Source organism: Pholis gunnellus, assembly GCF_910591455.1.
Source record: "Pholis gunnellus genome assembly, chromosome: 14".
Classification (NCBI taxonomy): domain Eukaryota; kingdom Metazoa; phylum Chordata; class Actinopteri; order Perciformes; family Pholidae; genus Pholis; species Pholis gunnellus.
This window is the reverse complement of record NC_136541.1, coordinates 18868651-18887147: the sequence shown is the minus strand read 5'-3', so window position 1 is coordinate 18887147 and position 18497 is coordinate 18868651. Positions and strand designations below refer to the sequence as shown.

Genomic DNA, 18497 nt, shown 5'->3' with positions numbered 1-18497 from the left:
CAGGTGTTTCGGTTTAATGAGAGGCCGTGTTAACTGGTGACATTTGGCCAAATGTGTCCGCGGTTGCTCGTAGTAACTCGCGGAAATGGTTGGCATAGATACATACCACAGGAGGGGATGTATTTCAATCCATCCTCTCAGTCATAGCACACAGATCTGGGAAGTCAATATATTTAGGTTGCATTTGGGATATTTGGTGGTTCATGGCCTCGACAAGCTATTGCACTCCACACTACTTCCGTTGGCAAACGGCGAACAAACACTTGCATACGTCCTCGTTGTTTATTGTAAACGGGTCTACATGAAAGCCTCGCATGAGGAAGGTGAAGAATTTTGGGGAATGCTTAAAACAGGAGGGGTCACCAACCACCCAGAGACCATTTGCAAACTGTAGTAGAACACTTTCAGCCAGCTCTGACTGGGTGAAGAAAATGACACTGCTCCATTACCCCCTTCATTTCAAAAAGGAGCTGTGCCTGTAAAGTGATGTGGATAACGATGGGTTTCCCCGGCACTAGCAGGGTGCAGTCTATTTCACACTACCGGGGACATTATGTTAATAAAAGCACAGCGGAGCACCATTATTCCACAACCTGTAGGCCAGCGAAAGAACCCGTCTGGGGAAAGGTGGAATTGATTGGCTGTAGCTTAAAAAAGACAGGCCAATTTTGTTTGTTTTTCCAAAACGGGTCGCCTTGCAATCAAAGATGTGTTTTGCTTACCGTCACTTCACTTTCTTTGACCTTCACTGTGCAAAGTGATGTGTGAAGAGGGAACGTTTCTCTGAGCTCACCTTAAAGCTGTGGACGTCCAAGATTCAACTCGCATCACATTCTCATTTGCATATTCATACCCATCATTACATTTGATAGGGACTTAACATCTACATCGAGGTAACCAGGGGAATGTTCTTGAGTGGCAACGTCAAGCACCAAAAAAACACAATGCAGCTAAGTAGGCGCTTCACTTTCTTGACATCAGACTGAAGTTAAAACACAGGAAACATTTAGGGATGGCCGCAGTTTTGACAACGCATCACAAAGCTTTATGCCAACTGTCGGCTGATGTCTGTGGAACGCGGACAGCCACATATTAACAGCAACAGAACTTCAAAACATCAGATATAATGAGTTTGTGTTAACTTGTCCAATTACTTTCTGTTCCCGAATGGCAACCTGGTGCATTTGTAAACATTCTCAAATTAATTCTGAAAGTCCGCACTTTGCTCTCATTTCAAATCTAATGTTTCGGAGAGTCAACACACACACACACACACACACACACACACTGACTGCACTGTAGGCTGCTGCAGAATAAGTTTATGTCTTTCCAATCAGTGCATACTGGACAACTGTATTCAGTTCTGGTCGTGTTTAATGTGTCAATAAACTAAGTCACCTGCTGTCCAGATGGCTGAAATCCAGTAAATTGAACTCCCTGTTGTCCTGAGAGTGGTAGATGGTGTCAACATCCTGCACCGGAGGAGGGGAGGAAGATGAGAGAAAAAGAAATGTTACAGAGTTACAGAGCGTGAGAGCGATATGGGAGAAGAACTTCAAGAAAACGTTTAGTGTTCCTAAATGTACAAAAGTCGAGAGTATCTAAAAACAACACGGCAAACACAAGTGGTTTTGTGCAGCCTGTATAGTGTCCTCACCCACTGCACTTCTTCTTTGCAGCCGATCCCGTTGTAGTCGCAAAGAGCTGCATAGGTCTCAGAAAAACCTCCTGAAAAAGGTGAAGAGGAGACAACAAATCAATCCAAACCGGACCGTAACGGATCAGAAAAGGGCAAGGATGGAATAAACGCAGGGCAGAGGATGCCAGGTAGGAGTGAAAACGAGAAAGGCCAGGGATGAAAGAGGGAGTCGGAGAGAGCGAGAGAGAGATCTTCAGCAGAGAGTGAGTGAGATTAGCTGTAAATATTGGTGGCGAGATGAAAGTATTGCAGCATGAAGGAGCACTTATTGTAGATTAATGAGATTACTTGCAGAAAAGGGAGTGCATCCAGCAACTTTGGTCCTCTGACCCACTTAAGGATGAGTCTCCCAACGTGATTTGGGGTGAGTCAGCGAGTAGATGGACTCTGAAGTGCAACCGCACATGTCTGTGTGGCTGAGTGTGTGCTTGATGCGCTATGGACAGAAAAATAGACACACTCACCGCATGTTTTCTGGGCCTCCAATGACGATTCAGAGTTTGGTGAAAACGTGTGACTTCCTTCACTCACGTCCTCCTCTGCTCGACAAATAGGAGGACTGGAGGACAAAGAGGAAGAGAGTTGGTTCAAATAAGACCAGAGTCTACAGCCGTGCTAGCGGCTCGGTAGAGTGATAGCACTCCACGCTAAAACCCTTACTTAGGCGCAGCGGGGCTTTGAGCTAAACGCCAATTTCATCATGCTAATATGCTCACATTGACTGGCCTCAGCGTGTGATTTGTAAAAGGAGTGCTAGCAAATGTAATGACGGCATACAACCTGCGACCACAAAAAGGAGTCTGCAGGTGTTTCCAGGAGAGAGGAGAGCGGGGGAGGAGTTTAGCAACGTGAACCTGAAGGTTACCACGGCGCTGGAGCAAACGTCGTGGGATTGACAAAGTCATTAGGAGGTCATTAAGACTTGGGTCCAGACTGTCTCATCTGATAACTATTGAGATGTTTCAGACACTCAGGGTTCCCAGAGGATACATCCTAAGGACTTTCCTGATATTTCAGTCTCCAACAAAGTGGTCTCCATTATCTACACTTTTGAGAATCAGTGTTGTGATGAGAAAACATCTGGTCCAAATTATGGGTTGCGGGGGGGGGGGTAAATATTATGCTTCGCCCCTCCCTCAGCTGCTATTGCTGAAGTGCCCTCAAGCAAGGCACTGAACTCCCAGCTGCATAAGTGGAGCACTTCAGTGCGCAAGAGACGGTGCAAGGCTGCTTCCAGGTGTGACTGATTTAAACGGTCCCGCTGCCTGCTAGCGCACCTTCCTGCGTAACGTAGCCATGAATAGAAATACAACCTCAGACGACTTAGTAAAATAAGACTAGCGAAAAGGGTATTTGACTTACAAAGATTCAGATCCAAACTGTGTTACTAAACGAACAACAGCTGCATAATATTGTCAAAATGATAACGCCGCCTTATTTGCATCGGCAAGATGCTAATTTGCAGCACACTTGTTTCTCATTGATTTATCCAGTCAGAAATAGGGTGGAAATTTAGCGGCTGCAATGTCGAAACTGCTTATGCCATTACTTTGGTAGTGAATAAATCCCTGGGATGCTTCTTTTTTTTATTATTTTAAAGATACCGTTGCTCCCCGCTGCAATTATATATTAAATTAAAATAAGATAAAAACATATTCCTCTGCTTACTGGTTGTTTTCTTTCAAACATTTCTCTGAGAAAAAGCATCCAGTAAGCAGAAAACAGTAAGGAGATCACCAAGTAAATGCTGTGTTTGAACACAACACTGTGCTCTACCTGCTTTGCCTTTTTGATAGGATTACACCACTACATTCAACACACACCACCCTTAATCCCATTTGTCAACAAATCACACACACAACACCTAACCACATCCGTGACCTTAATCCGCACCTTATCTCGACAATCGTCGCCCGCCCCTGGCACGCGTATGCGCCCGTTATTTTGATACTATCTGCATTGTGTACCTCAATGCAGCGGCACCAATCGGTTACAAGGCTGCACAATCAAACCCACAACAACTGTCCTTCCCTTCCCTCTTTATTCTCCTTAAATGTCCTCACTGGAAGCAATCATCGGCCGCGGCCCTAATGGAAAAGAGACATTCCAAAAGATGATGGAGCGCGGAGATGGCCTTGTGCAGGTCAATAGTCGGATCGCAGTCAATCCCATTGCTCTTAGAAATTGTAGATGAGACCCGAGAGAGAGGATAATACACTCTGCCTTGCTTGCCTGCTCACCCATGCATTCACATGTCCATGGGACAAAACATTTCCAGGGCTTGAACTTAACTCTAGCCAGGCTTTGCTTTAGTGTGCGTCCTCTGTGCGTTACTCTTTTAGGAAGTGTAAAGGACACACACAGCCCACTTCAGCATTTCTAACTGGAGGAATGGCTTTTTGACTGGAGGCTGGAGCCTATCGCTCCGTCAGTGACTGTGTGTTCTTATCCTCGTTGCTTGTACTAAAAAAAAGTTGCTTTAAAAAGATGAGAAAAAAAGAAGCCAACACAATGCCTTCAGGTAACTGCCTACTCGATGTCAGCTGGTGTATTTAATCCCACTGATTGCTGGGTGTTAAAAGTCTCCTGTGACACAGAAATGAGTTGAATGCAAACTCCAGCAACACAAGAATGCATTTGGCTGCCGAAGAGGAGAGCTTGCACGAAAGTGAGGCTGCCAAGTTGTGCCAACGCACACGTCGAGTGCTGTTAACGTCGGCCAACTTGTCTTCGCTCCTCAGCGCGTACAAAACACAAAAACAGGAAGACTTTGTTTCTTTGCTCGAGGCGCGGGTGCTCGGAGATGCTCACGCATAAATGGAGTTGTTGAAGACTCGGGAGAGGGCGTAATTGATGTGGCTGACGATGTGATCCAGCTGGTCCTGGGTCTGTAGTCTCAGCGAGTAGGTGGTCTTGTCTGTGTCGATGACAACCTGTGTGTATATACATGGACATGACAGTTAGTCAAGAGAGTGACAATTTAAGCAGCTATGAAAGTCCAAACTACAGGAAAACACTTTGAATTTCAGTGCGTCACCTGGTGTTCTGGATAGGTGTTCATTGCTCGGATTTCCAGGAAGTTGAAGGTGACCTCCATCTGAAAAGAGCAGAACAGGATTATTGTTTTGACACCGAGACGTTGTCAAAAATCCTTTTTTTCATCATTTCATCTTTTTACAACTTAGGTCTTATTTTATTGGTTTGGGCCTTTTATGACTTTATGAATCTCGGGACCTGCTGTGCTCGATGTAGTTGAGCACACAAAAGAGTGAAGGGGATTACTAATATGCTGGATGCTCTTGGTTTCAGTTTCAAACTGTTGGCTTGCTGATGACACGCGGGCAGCAAATCAGGAGAGCTCTGCTAAATCCTGACTACGGCTTTAATAAAATGTGGATATTGTGTAAGTTACTTGTGATGGGACAGTCAACCAAAAACTGCGTGTAGAGGACCAACATCACAGTGGGAATAGAGAAAATACGAGCTCCATTAATGCTACATGTGCCTTCAGAGACTGCTCCGGACACCGCTCGACTCCCGGCAACATTAAGAGACTACTGCTGGGTACCGCTGACTATCTTTTCCAAACTTCCCCATAAACTGGCATGATAGATCAATAGGGAATAAAAGAAAGAAAAAAAAAAGCACTTGAACAGTGGACTTATTTACAGCCCGTCTGATTTCACAGCTTGCGTTTCTTGCCCGTTAAGAGTTTGTTGTTGCGATGGTGTCACTGTCGCTGATGTCAGCAATAACTCTGGTGATTACTGATAAAAGTGATGGTGAGAACTGCATGAGTGAGACCCAAGTTATAAGAAACTTGAACTATCCTTGCAGAGTAGTTTGACATTTTAGGAAATACGCTATTTGCTTTCTTGCCAAGAATTAGGTGAGAAGATAGATACCAGTAAATAGGAATCTGCAGGGGGGATGTCACGAGAACAGATACTTTTAGTACCAAGTCGATGATAAAATTCTGAAACTGTACTTGTTTTTCTACAATACTGCCGGCACCGGGATCAGGGCTCAAGACTGGCAGCACCTAAACACTGAAAAGACGCAGTAAACTCACTATCCGTGTTGAAAACGGCTAGTTAACGCTAGCTGTTAGCAGCCGGTGGGCAGCACAGTCCTGCGCAGCTAACGCTAACGGAGGTTGCATTGAGTTACTTGATGATGTGTTCAAGCTCTATTCAGTGAAAATGAGCATTAGTCGATGATAAATTATAAATATAGTTTCACTTGGTTTCGACTACTAAATATAGTCTCAGCTAGCTAAGCTACCCAACTGCTGTAACGTCATATTACATCTATATTTTTTTAAATAAGTAGTATGGATCTTCTCATCCAACACTCCGCAAGTAAATGAATCAGCATATTTCCCATGATGTAAAAATGATTATTGATTTAAACTGCTAACTTCGTGTTGTCATCAGTCTAAAACACGATCACAATCATCATCATCATCTCTTCTCTCAGGCTCTGAAAGTCTTCTACTTCTTTTTGTCACACCTCTTGTGAATCACCACAAGATCAAGGCTGGCAAGTGAGAGCCATAAAATTCCCCTGAGAGCCGGGGGAACATTTACCTTGGTGGGCACTTTGACAGCAAAGAGATACAGTCTCCATGTTGCCAGGACCTGAGGGGAGAACACATTCATTTTTGTTATTCTGTCACAGAGCAGGAAATGCAAATTGCAGCAAAAAATAGCACAGCAACAAACACCCCATAAAGAGAGCAAATCATCTCTGCGGCTCATCCCGATGACTCGTAAGTCACGCTAAGCACTCCGGACATTAGCTTCGCTAATAAATGACGACTGTGCATGTACGAAATATTGCGGTGAGGTTGAGAGTCGTGCGGCGAGTTGTGTTGATGGTATACCGAGCAGCACTCGTTCAACGGACGCCTCGTTGCGTCAGGAGAGGGAACTAATGGTGAGAAGACAGAGAGAGAGAGAGAGAGAGAGAGAGAGAGAGAGAGAGAGAGAGAGAGAGAGAGAGAGAGAGAGAGAGAGAGAGAGAGAGAGAGAGAGAGAGAGAGAGAGAGAGAGAGAGAGAGAGAGAGAGAGAGAGAGAGAGAGAGAGAGAGAGAGAGAGAGAGAGAGAGAGAGAGAAAAGAGAGGTGTGCCTCTGCCAAGAGAAAGGCATTACCATTTAAAAAGGTTCTGGGATAAAGTAAGAGACAGAAAATGTGAATATATTCACATCTGCCTATGTAATTAATCGCATTCATAATTCAAAAATAATTAGCATACCCCATGCATGCCCCGTGCATCTATATCCCTCCCTAGCGCTTACTCCAGTTCTTGGCCACACTTTTGGTTTTGCTCTTTCTCAGCTGGCTTTCAAATTCCCTCCTTTGCATTCTGTCATTTCTCTTCATCTCCATGGAAATCTGCCCCCCCCCATCATTTTCCTTAATCCCTAATCCCTCCATCTCTGTCTGGTTTGCTCCCGCCTTAACACCTCACTCCATCCCCTATTGCCCTCACCCCCCTCCCTCCCTCCTCCCAACTCCCCTGTCTCCTTTCCCCGATTCAGCTTTTCCCTTTTCTTTTTCTGCTCCGTCGCTTTCAATTCCTGAAGGCCCCTCTGTGCTGAATGGCTAATGGCGCCCCGCTGTGTGGCGGAGAGAGGAAGAAAGAAAGTGAAACGTACAAAGAGAGAGACCGAGACAGAGAGCGAGAGAGCGGGTGAGACTGACGAGGCGATAGAGGGACAGAGACACCAGATTTCCCTGCTGATAATGAAGTCTTCAGATACTACACCTACTCCCCGGCGTCGCAGATCAGCCCTGTGTCTTAACTATATAGACGTCCGTAACAGACTCCCACAGAGAGGAGATGGAGGAATGACAAACGAGAGAGCAGAAGAGGAGGAGACGGAGGGCTACCCCCCGCCAAGAGAATAAAAATCGCACTCGCACAAAGCTGGTGGAGAGGCCTTCGCAGAAGATTGTTAGTCCAATCACAGCGCCATGTCAAGTTTGAAAACTCTGTTACATAAATCCAGGAAAGGGGGGGGGTGAGACCTTGAGGCGCACAGATAGGAGCGAGCGAGAGAAAGGGGTGAGACGTAGTGATAAAATGAGAGACAGAAGGATCTTCTCCCTTGGAAAACCTTTGCGAGCTGACAGAAGAGCTGAATGCAAACAGCAGCATCAATAATGCAGGCGCTCTGGACGGGTGCCGATTTAATCCTCTGATGCTGAACAAGGCCTCCTGCGTAGGGTTTGTCCTCTCTTAATAAGAAATTTACAGTCCATTGAAGTATCATTAGAGACAATCAATACTCAAGACGGTTATTTTTTTTGCCTACTTGGATGAGTTGTATGTAGCAGTGAAGAAAAATCTAAAAAGAGGTTTATCTTTTCGTCGCCTCCCTTCAAGCTTAAAATGTCACTTCACTACGACCTCTCTGCGCCCAAGTGTTACCCACTAGACCGGATATATAACGTTAGCAGGCTTCTCATTTTCACGGTGCGACCGTAAAGCAGGCGTGACAGGCTCACATTTCACTCAACCAAACCCGCTTACGGCCTATTTTCTTCCATTTTACGTGCATAACTACACAGTGTGCCGGGTTCCGAGTGCTGTCAGAACGCTGGTGACCTACACTCAACACTGCGCCTGAACGCATCCTGCGTAGACACAGAACGGAACCCGCGGCTGTGAAGATCTTATAAGCTTGCATCAACATTTATTCCGTAAATTTATCTGGTAAACGTGCACTGCGAGCTAGTGGCTTTATGCTCTGGAATTTCACTCTCAAAAAATACACTTGGAACGCTCTATTGGCGTGTAAAAAGCAGGGATCAAGTCTCTTTGCTGAGTCAATAAATCATGAAGTGTTCCCTCAGTTGTTCTTTAAATACGTCATATTAATATCAGCTTGATTGAGATCGTATCACAGTGATGGAGTTCTCATCAATAAACGTAAACTGCAGTAACTTCATGGAGTTTCTACATGCAGATTGACTTCACAGTTGACTGTGAAATGCTGAAAACAGTCACAGTTAGTTAATGAAAGGAGAATACTTTCTCATCTTTAAGATTTTAGGATCGCTTAAAAAGTGATTTCTTCAGTGTGATAAACTAAATTATATCTCATAACCTTTGATCTCTCATGGACAATCCTCTCATACTCATACGCTGCAGATAAATGAGCTGCTAAACACCTCAACCAAGGTACAACAAATGTATCTTTCTGAAGCATCAAGTCATAAGGATAAATTACCCAGCTATTAACATGAATTAGCCAGAGCTAAAGTCGAGCCCCGCTAGCCGATCCATGTGGCCTCAGATCAATCGGAAACCATGAAAGCCCCTAAAAAGATTAACTTCCCGCACAGGAAATCCTCAGAGATGAGATAGTCGACGTTTTTTTGACCCGGCCAGCCGAGAACACGGCAGCCGACAATCTCTGCAAGCGATGAGAGAGGAACTGGTGGATGGTGGCGATGGGTTGGGGGTGGTGGGGGTGCAGAGGTGCCCTTGCTGTGACGGCACGGTGTCAGGGGCACTGGTTCAAAGAGCCGACCAGCCGGCCCCCCCCGAAGCATAGTGCGAGGGCCAATGTGGGAGCGCGTGTGTACAGTACGTGCACGAAAAACAACAAATGTATCTCTTTCTGCGATGTGCGTGTTTTTGCAGGCGCACGCGGCGGAGAGGGCAGAGGGCGGGGGCTTATATTAATCATAAGCTGTCAGGCTCTGGGTCTTGCACTTCAAACGAGATGGTGCAAATCAAAGTGTGTGTGTGTGTGTGTGTGTGTGTGTGTGTGTGTGTGTGTGTGTGTGTGTGTGTGTGTGTGTGTGTGTGTGTGTGTGTGTGTGTGTGTGTGTTGCCTCTGAGGGAACAAGCTGAGGATCAGTGCCAGATTTGGTCGCCTGCGGTATTTCTGGCTCGGTCACAAGGGCATTTTAAAACACACACACACCCACGCACGCACGCATGCATGCATGCATGCATGCATGCATACACGCACGCACACATTAGAACACACAGCACAAAATCAGAAACATTCCAATACAGACATTTGAATAAGTCCGGCATGCTAGTGCAGCACACACACACTCCGTTTGGAGTCTCATGCACGTATAATGATGCACAATAGCATGCTAAGCTGGCTTTGGACTACACTCGCCCGTCTCGTCTCTCTCTCTCTCTCTCTCCCTGTCACACACACACACACACACACACACACACACACACAGTCGGCTACCATCGTTCTAGTGGACTCAGCATCACAAGAGCACAACCCTGCTATCAGTCAATCTGTCAGCTTACGTGCATGTGTGTGTGTTTCTGTGTAAGTGACAGGGGGTTTTGAAAGCACAGATGCCCCAGGTCCTGCTTTATAAGTGGACCTTAGAGTGGTTGAGGAAAGAAAAAGGAGAGTTAGAGCTAGAGAGTGAGAGAGAGTGAGAGAGAGTGAGAGAGAGAGAGATGAAGCCAAATGAGAGGAAAGAAATGCAAAGCTGAAAAACACTTCTTGTTCCAGATTCCCTCATAAAAACAGGCCAGTCCAATGCGTCTAAATCAAAGAGAGCAGTCTGAAACCCAAAAGGACCTCTTGGAAAACAGATAGAAAAGGTAGAATAGACAGATAGAAAGGAAGACAGGTAATGGGAAGAGGGTTGCGGGACTGTACAGCGCCATAGATAGAAGTAAGAGATGAGATGAGAGATGGGCTGAAGGCCAGGAATGGGAGGATGGGCCGAGAAGAATAAAACAAAAAAAGAACAAAAGCAAATGTGAGAACGTGGGATGAGATGGAGAGGAACAGTGAGTGTGAGAGAGGCCAAATGGAAGAGGAGAGAAGAGAGGGAGAGGAGGGGGCCAGGATGATCAGGACAATGAGAGCGAGCGAGATCAAGAGAGGAAGAAAATGAAAAGGATGGAGAGATAGAATAGAGGTGCCTCTCAGCCTTGACGATACTCACACTTTCAGTCACTCTCTCACCATCTCTCTCTCATGCGGGGGGGAGAGAGAAGGTCAGCAGTCACACTTCATAGCCTGTCCGCCATTGGCTACCAACATGTGTTGCGATAATCTAAAGAAAGCGCAGTCCTAATTACAGCACAGAGCCCACAGTCGGAAGATAAATCCTCAGAGTTGCGGAGAAAAAGGACTCCATGCTGAGCATGTGGCGGTGAAAAGCCATGAGGAGAAAATCTTGGATGATGCAGTGGTAATGTTTGCCATTACACGAAAAAAACATAAAATGGAAGTGTTGTTGAGAGAACTGAAAGAACAGAAAACTACTAGCGCTGCTAGAAGGGGCTGTCTGGGCTTTACTGCTTTGCTCGGCTTTCTTTCACAGTCCGGTGCACAGCTGGAGTCTCTCTGCAACAAAGCATCTTCAGGGCTGAAAGCAAGGCCCAGCTCTGCCGCTTCAGATGTACAGTACCAGTTCATTATGAGAGTCAGAGCCTTTCGCAAAGCCCCGCACCACGCTGCTACTCCGTCGAGCTGTCAGAGCTACCACGGAGCCCACACTGACAAAATAAACTCTTTTTCTCATTTTCGGGAAAATAAAAAAGCGATTAGAGAGCGAGAGCGAGAGAGAGCGAGAGAGAGAGAGAGCAGACAGCAGGGTCTACAATACGCGTTTGAAAGATACATCCAGGATGTCAAATAGATCCAGCAGTGAAAACAGGTGATAAAGATAGAAGCTGAAGCTAGTTTATGATGTGCTCACGTACTCTAAAAAGAGTATCCACACCACATTTAACCACGACGGGCTCAAAATCCACAGAAGCAGAATGACCTTTCCCCCTAAACGGCAGTGTTTTGAGGCTACTGTCTCCTTCAGTGTCGGGCCGCAAGTCTGTGTGCAATGCAGCCTTCGGAGGCCTCCGCTCAGCCCCGTCAGGGCCGAGTCCCCCCCCCCCCCCCCCCCATGGGTTAAGCTCCGACATATAAACAACGGGCTCCGGCTTGGCTCGTCTTCATGACTCAGACAGACATTTTGTCCGTTCCCGATGACGGCATAACGCCGCAACACGTCTCTTTCTGTTTCATGAAAGGCATTCATTTTTTCCACCACCATTGAATTACCTCGATGGTCTGTGAATCAGTAAAGCACAGGAAGTTGACGTGGTTTACACTGGACGGAGCACTGAGGAACTGAAGCAATTAAACAATTCCAAAGAGCGATAGAACTCAATAATTAAAAAGGAGACACAGCAGGGCAGATTGGAAACACTAACTCATGCAGATGAGGGTGAACAACCCCAAAGGAGTAAACGACACATAGACGCTTGTAAAAAAAAAAAATGTAAATGAATGAATAAAATGAAACCGCGGCAGCAAAATTACAACGACAAGCACGGACAACTCGGTTAAGGCTAATTAGATTCATGAGGTTGAGTTTAGAAGAAATCTCACAGAAAGACATTGATGGTGGTGATTAACTACAAACATGAGGCAGATCTGGGAACCGATGCTCTCCACACTACTTTTATTTACTTGGATTCATTCAGTCCCAAAAGGCTCCGTTCGACAGACGGTATTCCATAGTTGACGACGGTATTCACTGCCAACTGCTACACATTGAGAAGTCAAATTGATTTGATCTATATTTTAGCACTCAAGTTTATCTCACAGTCCGTCCATACTCCAAATTCAGAGAAGGAAGAAATCCATGATGTACAGAGTAGTACATGTTTTGAAGTATGTTAGCCCCCAAAGAATTCCCAGAGTGCACTGCAGCTTTCAGAACCAGACTTCTCCAGGTGGCTTCCTTCTAGGAAATGAGTGGCAAAAGATAGATATATAAATATATGTAATTACTTTAGCTAAGGGTCTGATGACTTTGTAAGTATTTATCAAATACTGTACATGACTAGTAGAAAAGTCTAGTGGTGGTATAACGCAGTGCTTATTATTTTTGGAATGTTCTGGAGTCTCAAATCTCGATTTGTACTGTTGGTGTCCAAGGGAGCTGAGAAGTGCTGAATGAAAAAGTGGTTCAAGTAAATAAATAAAAAAAGGTTCAGGCATGTGCAGAATAAAGCAACTTTCAAATAAGGTTTGCTGAACATGAATCATTATTTCTCCCACCGCCTTCATAAATAACAGCCCTGCTGTAAACATCCACAAACAGACACGCCCACTGAGACACGCAACCACAGCCGAGCCATTAAATGCTGCACCGCTAACTCGACCTCAAACCTCGGTCCTGCCAGAGTCTCATGAGCGGGGCTGCGACGTAACCTAAGCTGAAATAAGCGGCTGAAGCGCCCGAGTGTGCTCGGGACTGTCAAACAGCGGCAATCTCAGCCAGTAATAGGCCCGTCATTATGAGGTGGGAGCGCTGGAACCGCAGAGTCAACAGACTATGAAACTGGCCGGCCGATTGGGATAAATAAGTGGCGGAAGAGCCAAATCGGCAACTGGGGCATCACAACACATCAGAGATTTCCTTCCCCCTCTCTCCCCCCTCTCTCCCCCTTTCCTCTTGTAGGGATGGCCTCCCCTCCTCCTCCATCACAACCACCAACTCCTCCCCCCACGACCTCCCTCCCTGTCTCTCGCCCCCTCTCTGCCTTTGAAGATGCTTTGTTTTCCGAGTTGCTGCTAATCTTCAAATAGGGTGATCTAATAATGGTCCTAAGAGTGTGTGTGTGTGTGTGTGTGTGTGTGTGTGTGTGTGTGTGTGCAGGCAACTTTTGATGCACTGAACCATGTGTGTGTCTGCATAGATGCCTCCTGCACATGTCAGACAGTACGCACGAGTGTGTGAGAGTGTGTGAGTGTTTGTGCATGCATAGCCCGTGATGGAACCATGGATGTTGATGCTCCCCTACGCATTGCCCTGGGTGCTGCTTGGATGTCATGCTGAGCCCTCCCTGCGTCTGTCTGAGATGGGTGGAGGGACCCAGGGTGTGTGTGTGTGTGTGTGTGTGTGTCGTGCAGCTTGACGGCTGGTACAGTCAACACGCACAGACAGCTGGATACCAGCAGCCTCCGGAGGGAAAAAGAAAGAGAAAAAGAAAGAGCAAGATCTAGAACAAAGACTTGTATGCCGTCAATATGAATAAAAAGCACTCCTCCTGTCCACAAACTAAACTAAACAAACAAGAGGAATCAGGAGAAACGCTGTGGTCCTGTTCAGATTTGACCTGCTAAATCTACTTCAGCCGTGAAGGAAGGATCCACATGAAAGGGAGGCTTCAGGCTTGGAAAAACCACGACTGAAATTCACCTCCGTATTAGAAAGTAACAAATACTCAGCTTCCTCTAACTGTCATGTATGACACTTTCAAGCAGGAGTGATTGTTTTGTGCAAAGTATCCAGAGACTGAAACAAACCGTGTAGATACAAACCTTCATCTGTTCAGCCTTCACATATCCAAACCAATGTATCCTTTAGAGTGAGACGATTGCCTTTAAGAGGGGCAGGCCTTGACAAGGAGCTAGAATGAATGGTTAAATCTCCCCCCTCCTCCTCCTCCCTTCCCTTGAAGGAATTTGGAGCCGCAGCAGCAGCAGCAGCAGCAGCAGCAGCAGCAAAGGCCCATTTGGATAGTAAAAAAACTCATAAGGCAGAGTTCCTAATTGAATTGCTTCTGATGGAAAGAGGAGCTCGATACCCTCCTACAGGTTTGAGTAAATAAGGAGGGAGGAGGGAAGGGCATAAAGGGGAGACGAGAGAGAAAGTGAGAGGCGAGTGGCGTGGTAGGGGGAGGGGGGGGGGGGGGTGATGACGGGGAAGAGAATAATCGAGATGGACAGATAAGGAGGGAGGGAGAGAGGAAACAAAGAGAGGAGATGGCAAAAACAGAAGGGGGGGGGTAATGATGGAGATGGATGGAGGCGTGGAGGGAGACGGGGAAAAGAGGAACAATAGCAGAGACGTAAAAACTGAGAGAAGCACTGATTAATAGTTTTGATTCTCTTATCAGCTCGTCTTTCTTTCGCTCATTGCAACTCCCCGAGAGGAACTGATCAGCCACATTAGTGACTAATTGACAATTTCTCAATAACAGAGGTGGCCTTGGCTCGCAGGAGCTCCTTGAACACGTCGCAGGCTGCCCACACACCCTCTGGCATACAAGCGCCTTCTTCAGTTAAAACATTTATAGCGATATAGAAAAATTATGCCCTTGTATGTACACCATGTCGAGCTTACACACACACACACACACACACACACACACACACACACACACACACACACACACACACACACACACACACACACACACACACACACACACACACACACACACACACACACACACACGCACACACACCGAACCCTAGCCTGTGGCATTAAGGCCACCCTGCCACATCTAATAAACTGTGAGGACGGACTCAGGAGGCCACGTCCACTTCGCTCTGCTTAGGCAGCATCTGTCTTAAGCCTGATTTTCAAACGCGTCTGTTGTGTGCGTCCCGGGGAGGCCTAATCTGTGACTTCTTATGGCTCTTTCAATTTGTCGCAATTAACTTCCATCGATTTCTATTTTGCCTGCGAGGGAGCCGGGGCCTTTCCGTTCCGTATGAGACGCCTCGCACGCAAAAGACGCTTTCACTTTAACAATGAGTGATTCTTTCAGGTGACCTGGGGCGATAGAGGACGGGGGGGGGATGGTGTTGAGGGTGTTGGCGTCTCTCACCAGAATCCTGTCCTCCGTCTTGCCGCTCCTGGTTTCCTGCTTGATGGCTCGCACAAACTTAATGGTCTGCTTGTCCAGCGCCTTCCTGATGCTCTCTGGAGAGGAGAGCAGAGAAAGATTACATAATGTAAAACACATCACGGGATGAAAAGCGCCGCCCCGAGATGCACTCAGAAACACTGTGAAAAAAAGCTTTTACGGTGGAAAACCTTAAGTTCAGGTAAACAGCGAGGTGAAGAAGTAGGCGGGAAACAAAAGGAATGCATGAGTGGAGAAACATTAAGGTTAGGATACATTAAGGTTAGGGTATCTTAACTGAGGATATTAGGAGACACCAGGGCTCCACTTCACACCTCACTACATGGCCTATTAGGTCAATCCTCCATGTGTGAGGTTACATGAGGACACGTCCCATTACTATTCATGAAGTGACTCACTAGAACAAATGAACGCAGCAATACAGGAAACAATGGCGCTCCTGCTGTGTCATGGAATAGTAACTGCTAGCAAATATTGATAAATAGGACAATAATGGGGTTGCTATGGTGCTCAGAATTCTGTCTAACGCTCAATGTGACTGTGCAGAAGAGGAATCACTGAATTTCATAACTGCAATGAATAACTGAGCAGACCGGGCCGATCATCTTTACTTTTCCTTTTTTTTTTTTTAAAACACTGAACCGAAATGCTGCCCCAGATGCTGTTGTGATGTTTAAATAGGATGACGGCGTGACACGTGACACAACAGAGTCTTGTGTTTGTGAAGTCCCGCCATGCCGGCTGTACCTTTTTATACAGACGTCCATTCGGCTCTGCTAAAACCTCCTAATGGCGGAACGACTGTGTCCCTCCATTCCCTGTTCGTACCTTTTACTCAGCTAACGCAGCGACATTCCCCCGTTGAACAGGCTGTGTGGAAGGGGCTAGGGCCGATGTCACCGGAGAGCTTTTGTTTGACATCCAAATGAGTTGTACAATATTTGAATGTCACTATGTATCAGAAAAAATCCAGAAAATGTGCCCATAACTCAGTAAAGTCACCATGTTGATGATGATGCTGTGTTTTGTCTTTGATCCTCATTTTAGGGATGGACTGGTGGATTATTTCTTTAATGAGGGGTGAACAGTCACAAAGACGAGTAGACGGCCGGCCACACACACACACACACACACACACACACACACACACACACACACACACACACACACACACACACACACACACACACACACACACACACACACACGTTATTTTTAGCCTCAGAGAAAAGAAAAAAACTGAGCAGCCCGGTTCATCTCAATGGAGAGCTAGTGCTGCAATCTTTAGGGGCCTCTGCTCCACCCCACCACATTGTGCTACTGAAGCTCATTGAACCGCACCGGAGGCCTCCTCCTCCATTTACATCTCCTCCACAACAACCAACATAATGCAACCTGCTCCTGTATTCACAAACACAATGTCAGCCTATATCCTCAGACTGCAACACACACACACACACACATATGCCTGCCGGCTGTGTGAATATTCGCAGTCCACATATCAGGCGGGGGGGGGGGGGGGGGGCACAGCCCGACCCACGCTAAACGTGAGCCCACCAGATGGAGATACTGCGCGTCATGCTGTGTCACGACGCTCCATTGTGTCACAATCTGACCGACTCTCTCACCGCGAGTGCTGCACACCCAGAGTTCTCACTTTCAGACATCCGGCAACAGCCGTGAAGTTGGCTCGCACGGTTGAGTGAGCAGCAGCAGATGCGGGGAGGACGATGTTGGGGATGGAGTGGGGTGTGTGTGTGTGTGTGTGTGTGTATGTGGGGGGAGGGGGGGGGGGGGGGGGGGGGGGGGGGGGGGAATCACACCGGCAGATCGAAGGAGGGATCAGCCGAAGACAAACAGAGAGTTATTGACGTTAAGCTGGGTAAGACCCAATCGCTTAAACCTTTTAACACTCTCTGCGGCACCCACGAGGCCTGCCGGTGTGACCTCGGCATCTGCTCCCACAAAGGGGTGAAGAGGGGCAAGAGAGGTGAGGAAGAGGAAAAGGAAGAAGAAAACGAGGAGGCAGGATGGGTCACTCCCTCTCTTTTCCACCTAAATTCCTTCTCATATCCCCACTGCCTTTTTGACAATTTGATGGATCTGATGACCCCCCCCCCCATCATCATCTTCATGAACCCAGATCACCCTTCCCCGTCTTGTGCTGCACTGGCAGGTGTGTTAATGGTCTAAAGCCTTCCGTGCTCTTATCACCAGGCCAGACAGACTGACCAGGTTGAGCTGGTAAACAGCGGGATTTAACTCCTCGCCGCTTCTGGCTAATTAGCAGTGAGAGACACACACCTTCTTAACACCACGTCATCCAAACATGTTAGTGTGTGTGTGTGTGCGTGCGTGCGTGCGTGTGCTGCACTGCCTCCGCAGAAAGAGGCTCAGCGTGTGTACAGCTGAGCGCATGCTGTCCGCTGCACGCAAAGCGCTCCCAGTCGCACAATAACTCCCACGCGCACGCACGCAGAGAGGAAGAAAAAAATGAAAACTCCTAATGAACACGCACACGCGCGTAGCAACACTTACGAAAATAACTCTGACAGCACAACGGGACCCCTGAGCGCGATAAATCCCCACGGCAGATCTTTAGCCGACGCCAGATCAATCGGAAAGTGAACACTCTCCGCCGCGAGATCGATTACAATGTTCCGCGAGCTCCAATGGCCATCTAGTCTCGAGAGGCATTTCCTGCGGCGATAACTCCTTTCAAATCAAACGCGCTGGAAAGCAGACTGTAATAAGAGCAGCTGAGTAAAACTAAACCCCACGCGCCCTCAGAGACTCCAACCCCTTCTCAACGACAGGTTCAAACACACTTTCCGGAAGAAGAAGATAAAAACTCATGCTCGAGCTCACCTGTGATTTCTCTGCTGACGTTGAAGAAGACCGCGGTTGAGGTCTCCTTTGAGGCCATGGTGCGCTCCTCCCGCAGGTCCGGCCCCTTCTCTTTCCTCCGCTCGCGAATGCCTCTCCTCCCGTGCCCTCTTTCCTTCTCCTGTTATCCTCCTGCAGGTGCTCCGAGCGCAGCAACAGTCCGGACTGAGTGGTGGCGTGCAGCGATACTGTAGCGCGCACTGGCAAATACCCGAGGAGCGCCTCCGACTACAGCGCTCAGG

At 47.1% G+C, this 18497-nt stretch overlaps 1 protein-coding gene across 1 annotated transcript in view; it reads right to left on the bottom strand.

The window, feature by feature from the left end:
- carmil3 (capping protein regulator and myosin 1 linker 3) overlaps window positions 1-18295 on the bottom strand; it is a gene marked incomplete at its 5' end in the record, with an annotated part of 71936 nt that extends 53641 nt beyond the window's left edge. The window contains 8 exons of the mRNA XM_079173213.1: window positions 1399-1472; window positions 1658-1728; window positions 2164-2258; window positions 4511-4632; window positions 4737-4796; window positions 6289-6339; window positions 15331-15425; window positions 18238-18295. Of these exons, the coding sequence (XP_079029339.1) occupies window positions 1399-1472; window positions 1658-1728; window positions 2164-2258; window positions 4511-4632; window positions 4737-4796; window positions 6289-6339; window positions 15331-15425; window positions 18238-18295 (626 nt within the window). The remainder of the gene's footprint in view (window positions 1-1398; window positions 1473-1657; window positions 1729-2163; window positions 2259-4510; window positions 4633-4736; window positions 4797-6288; window positions 6340-15330; window positions 15426-18237) is intronic.
- Window positions 18296-18497: the final 202 nt, after the last annotated feature.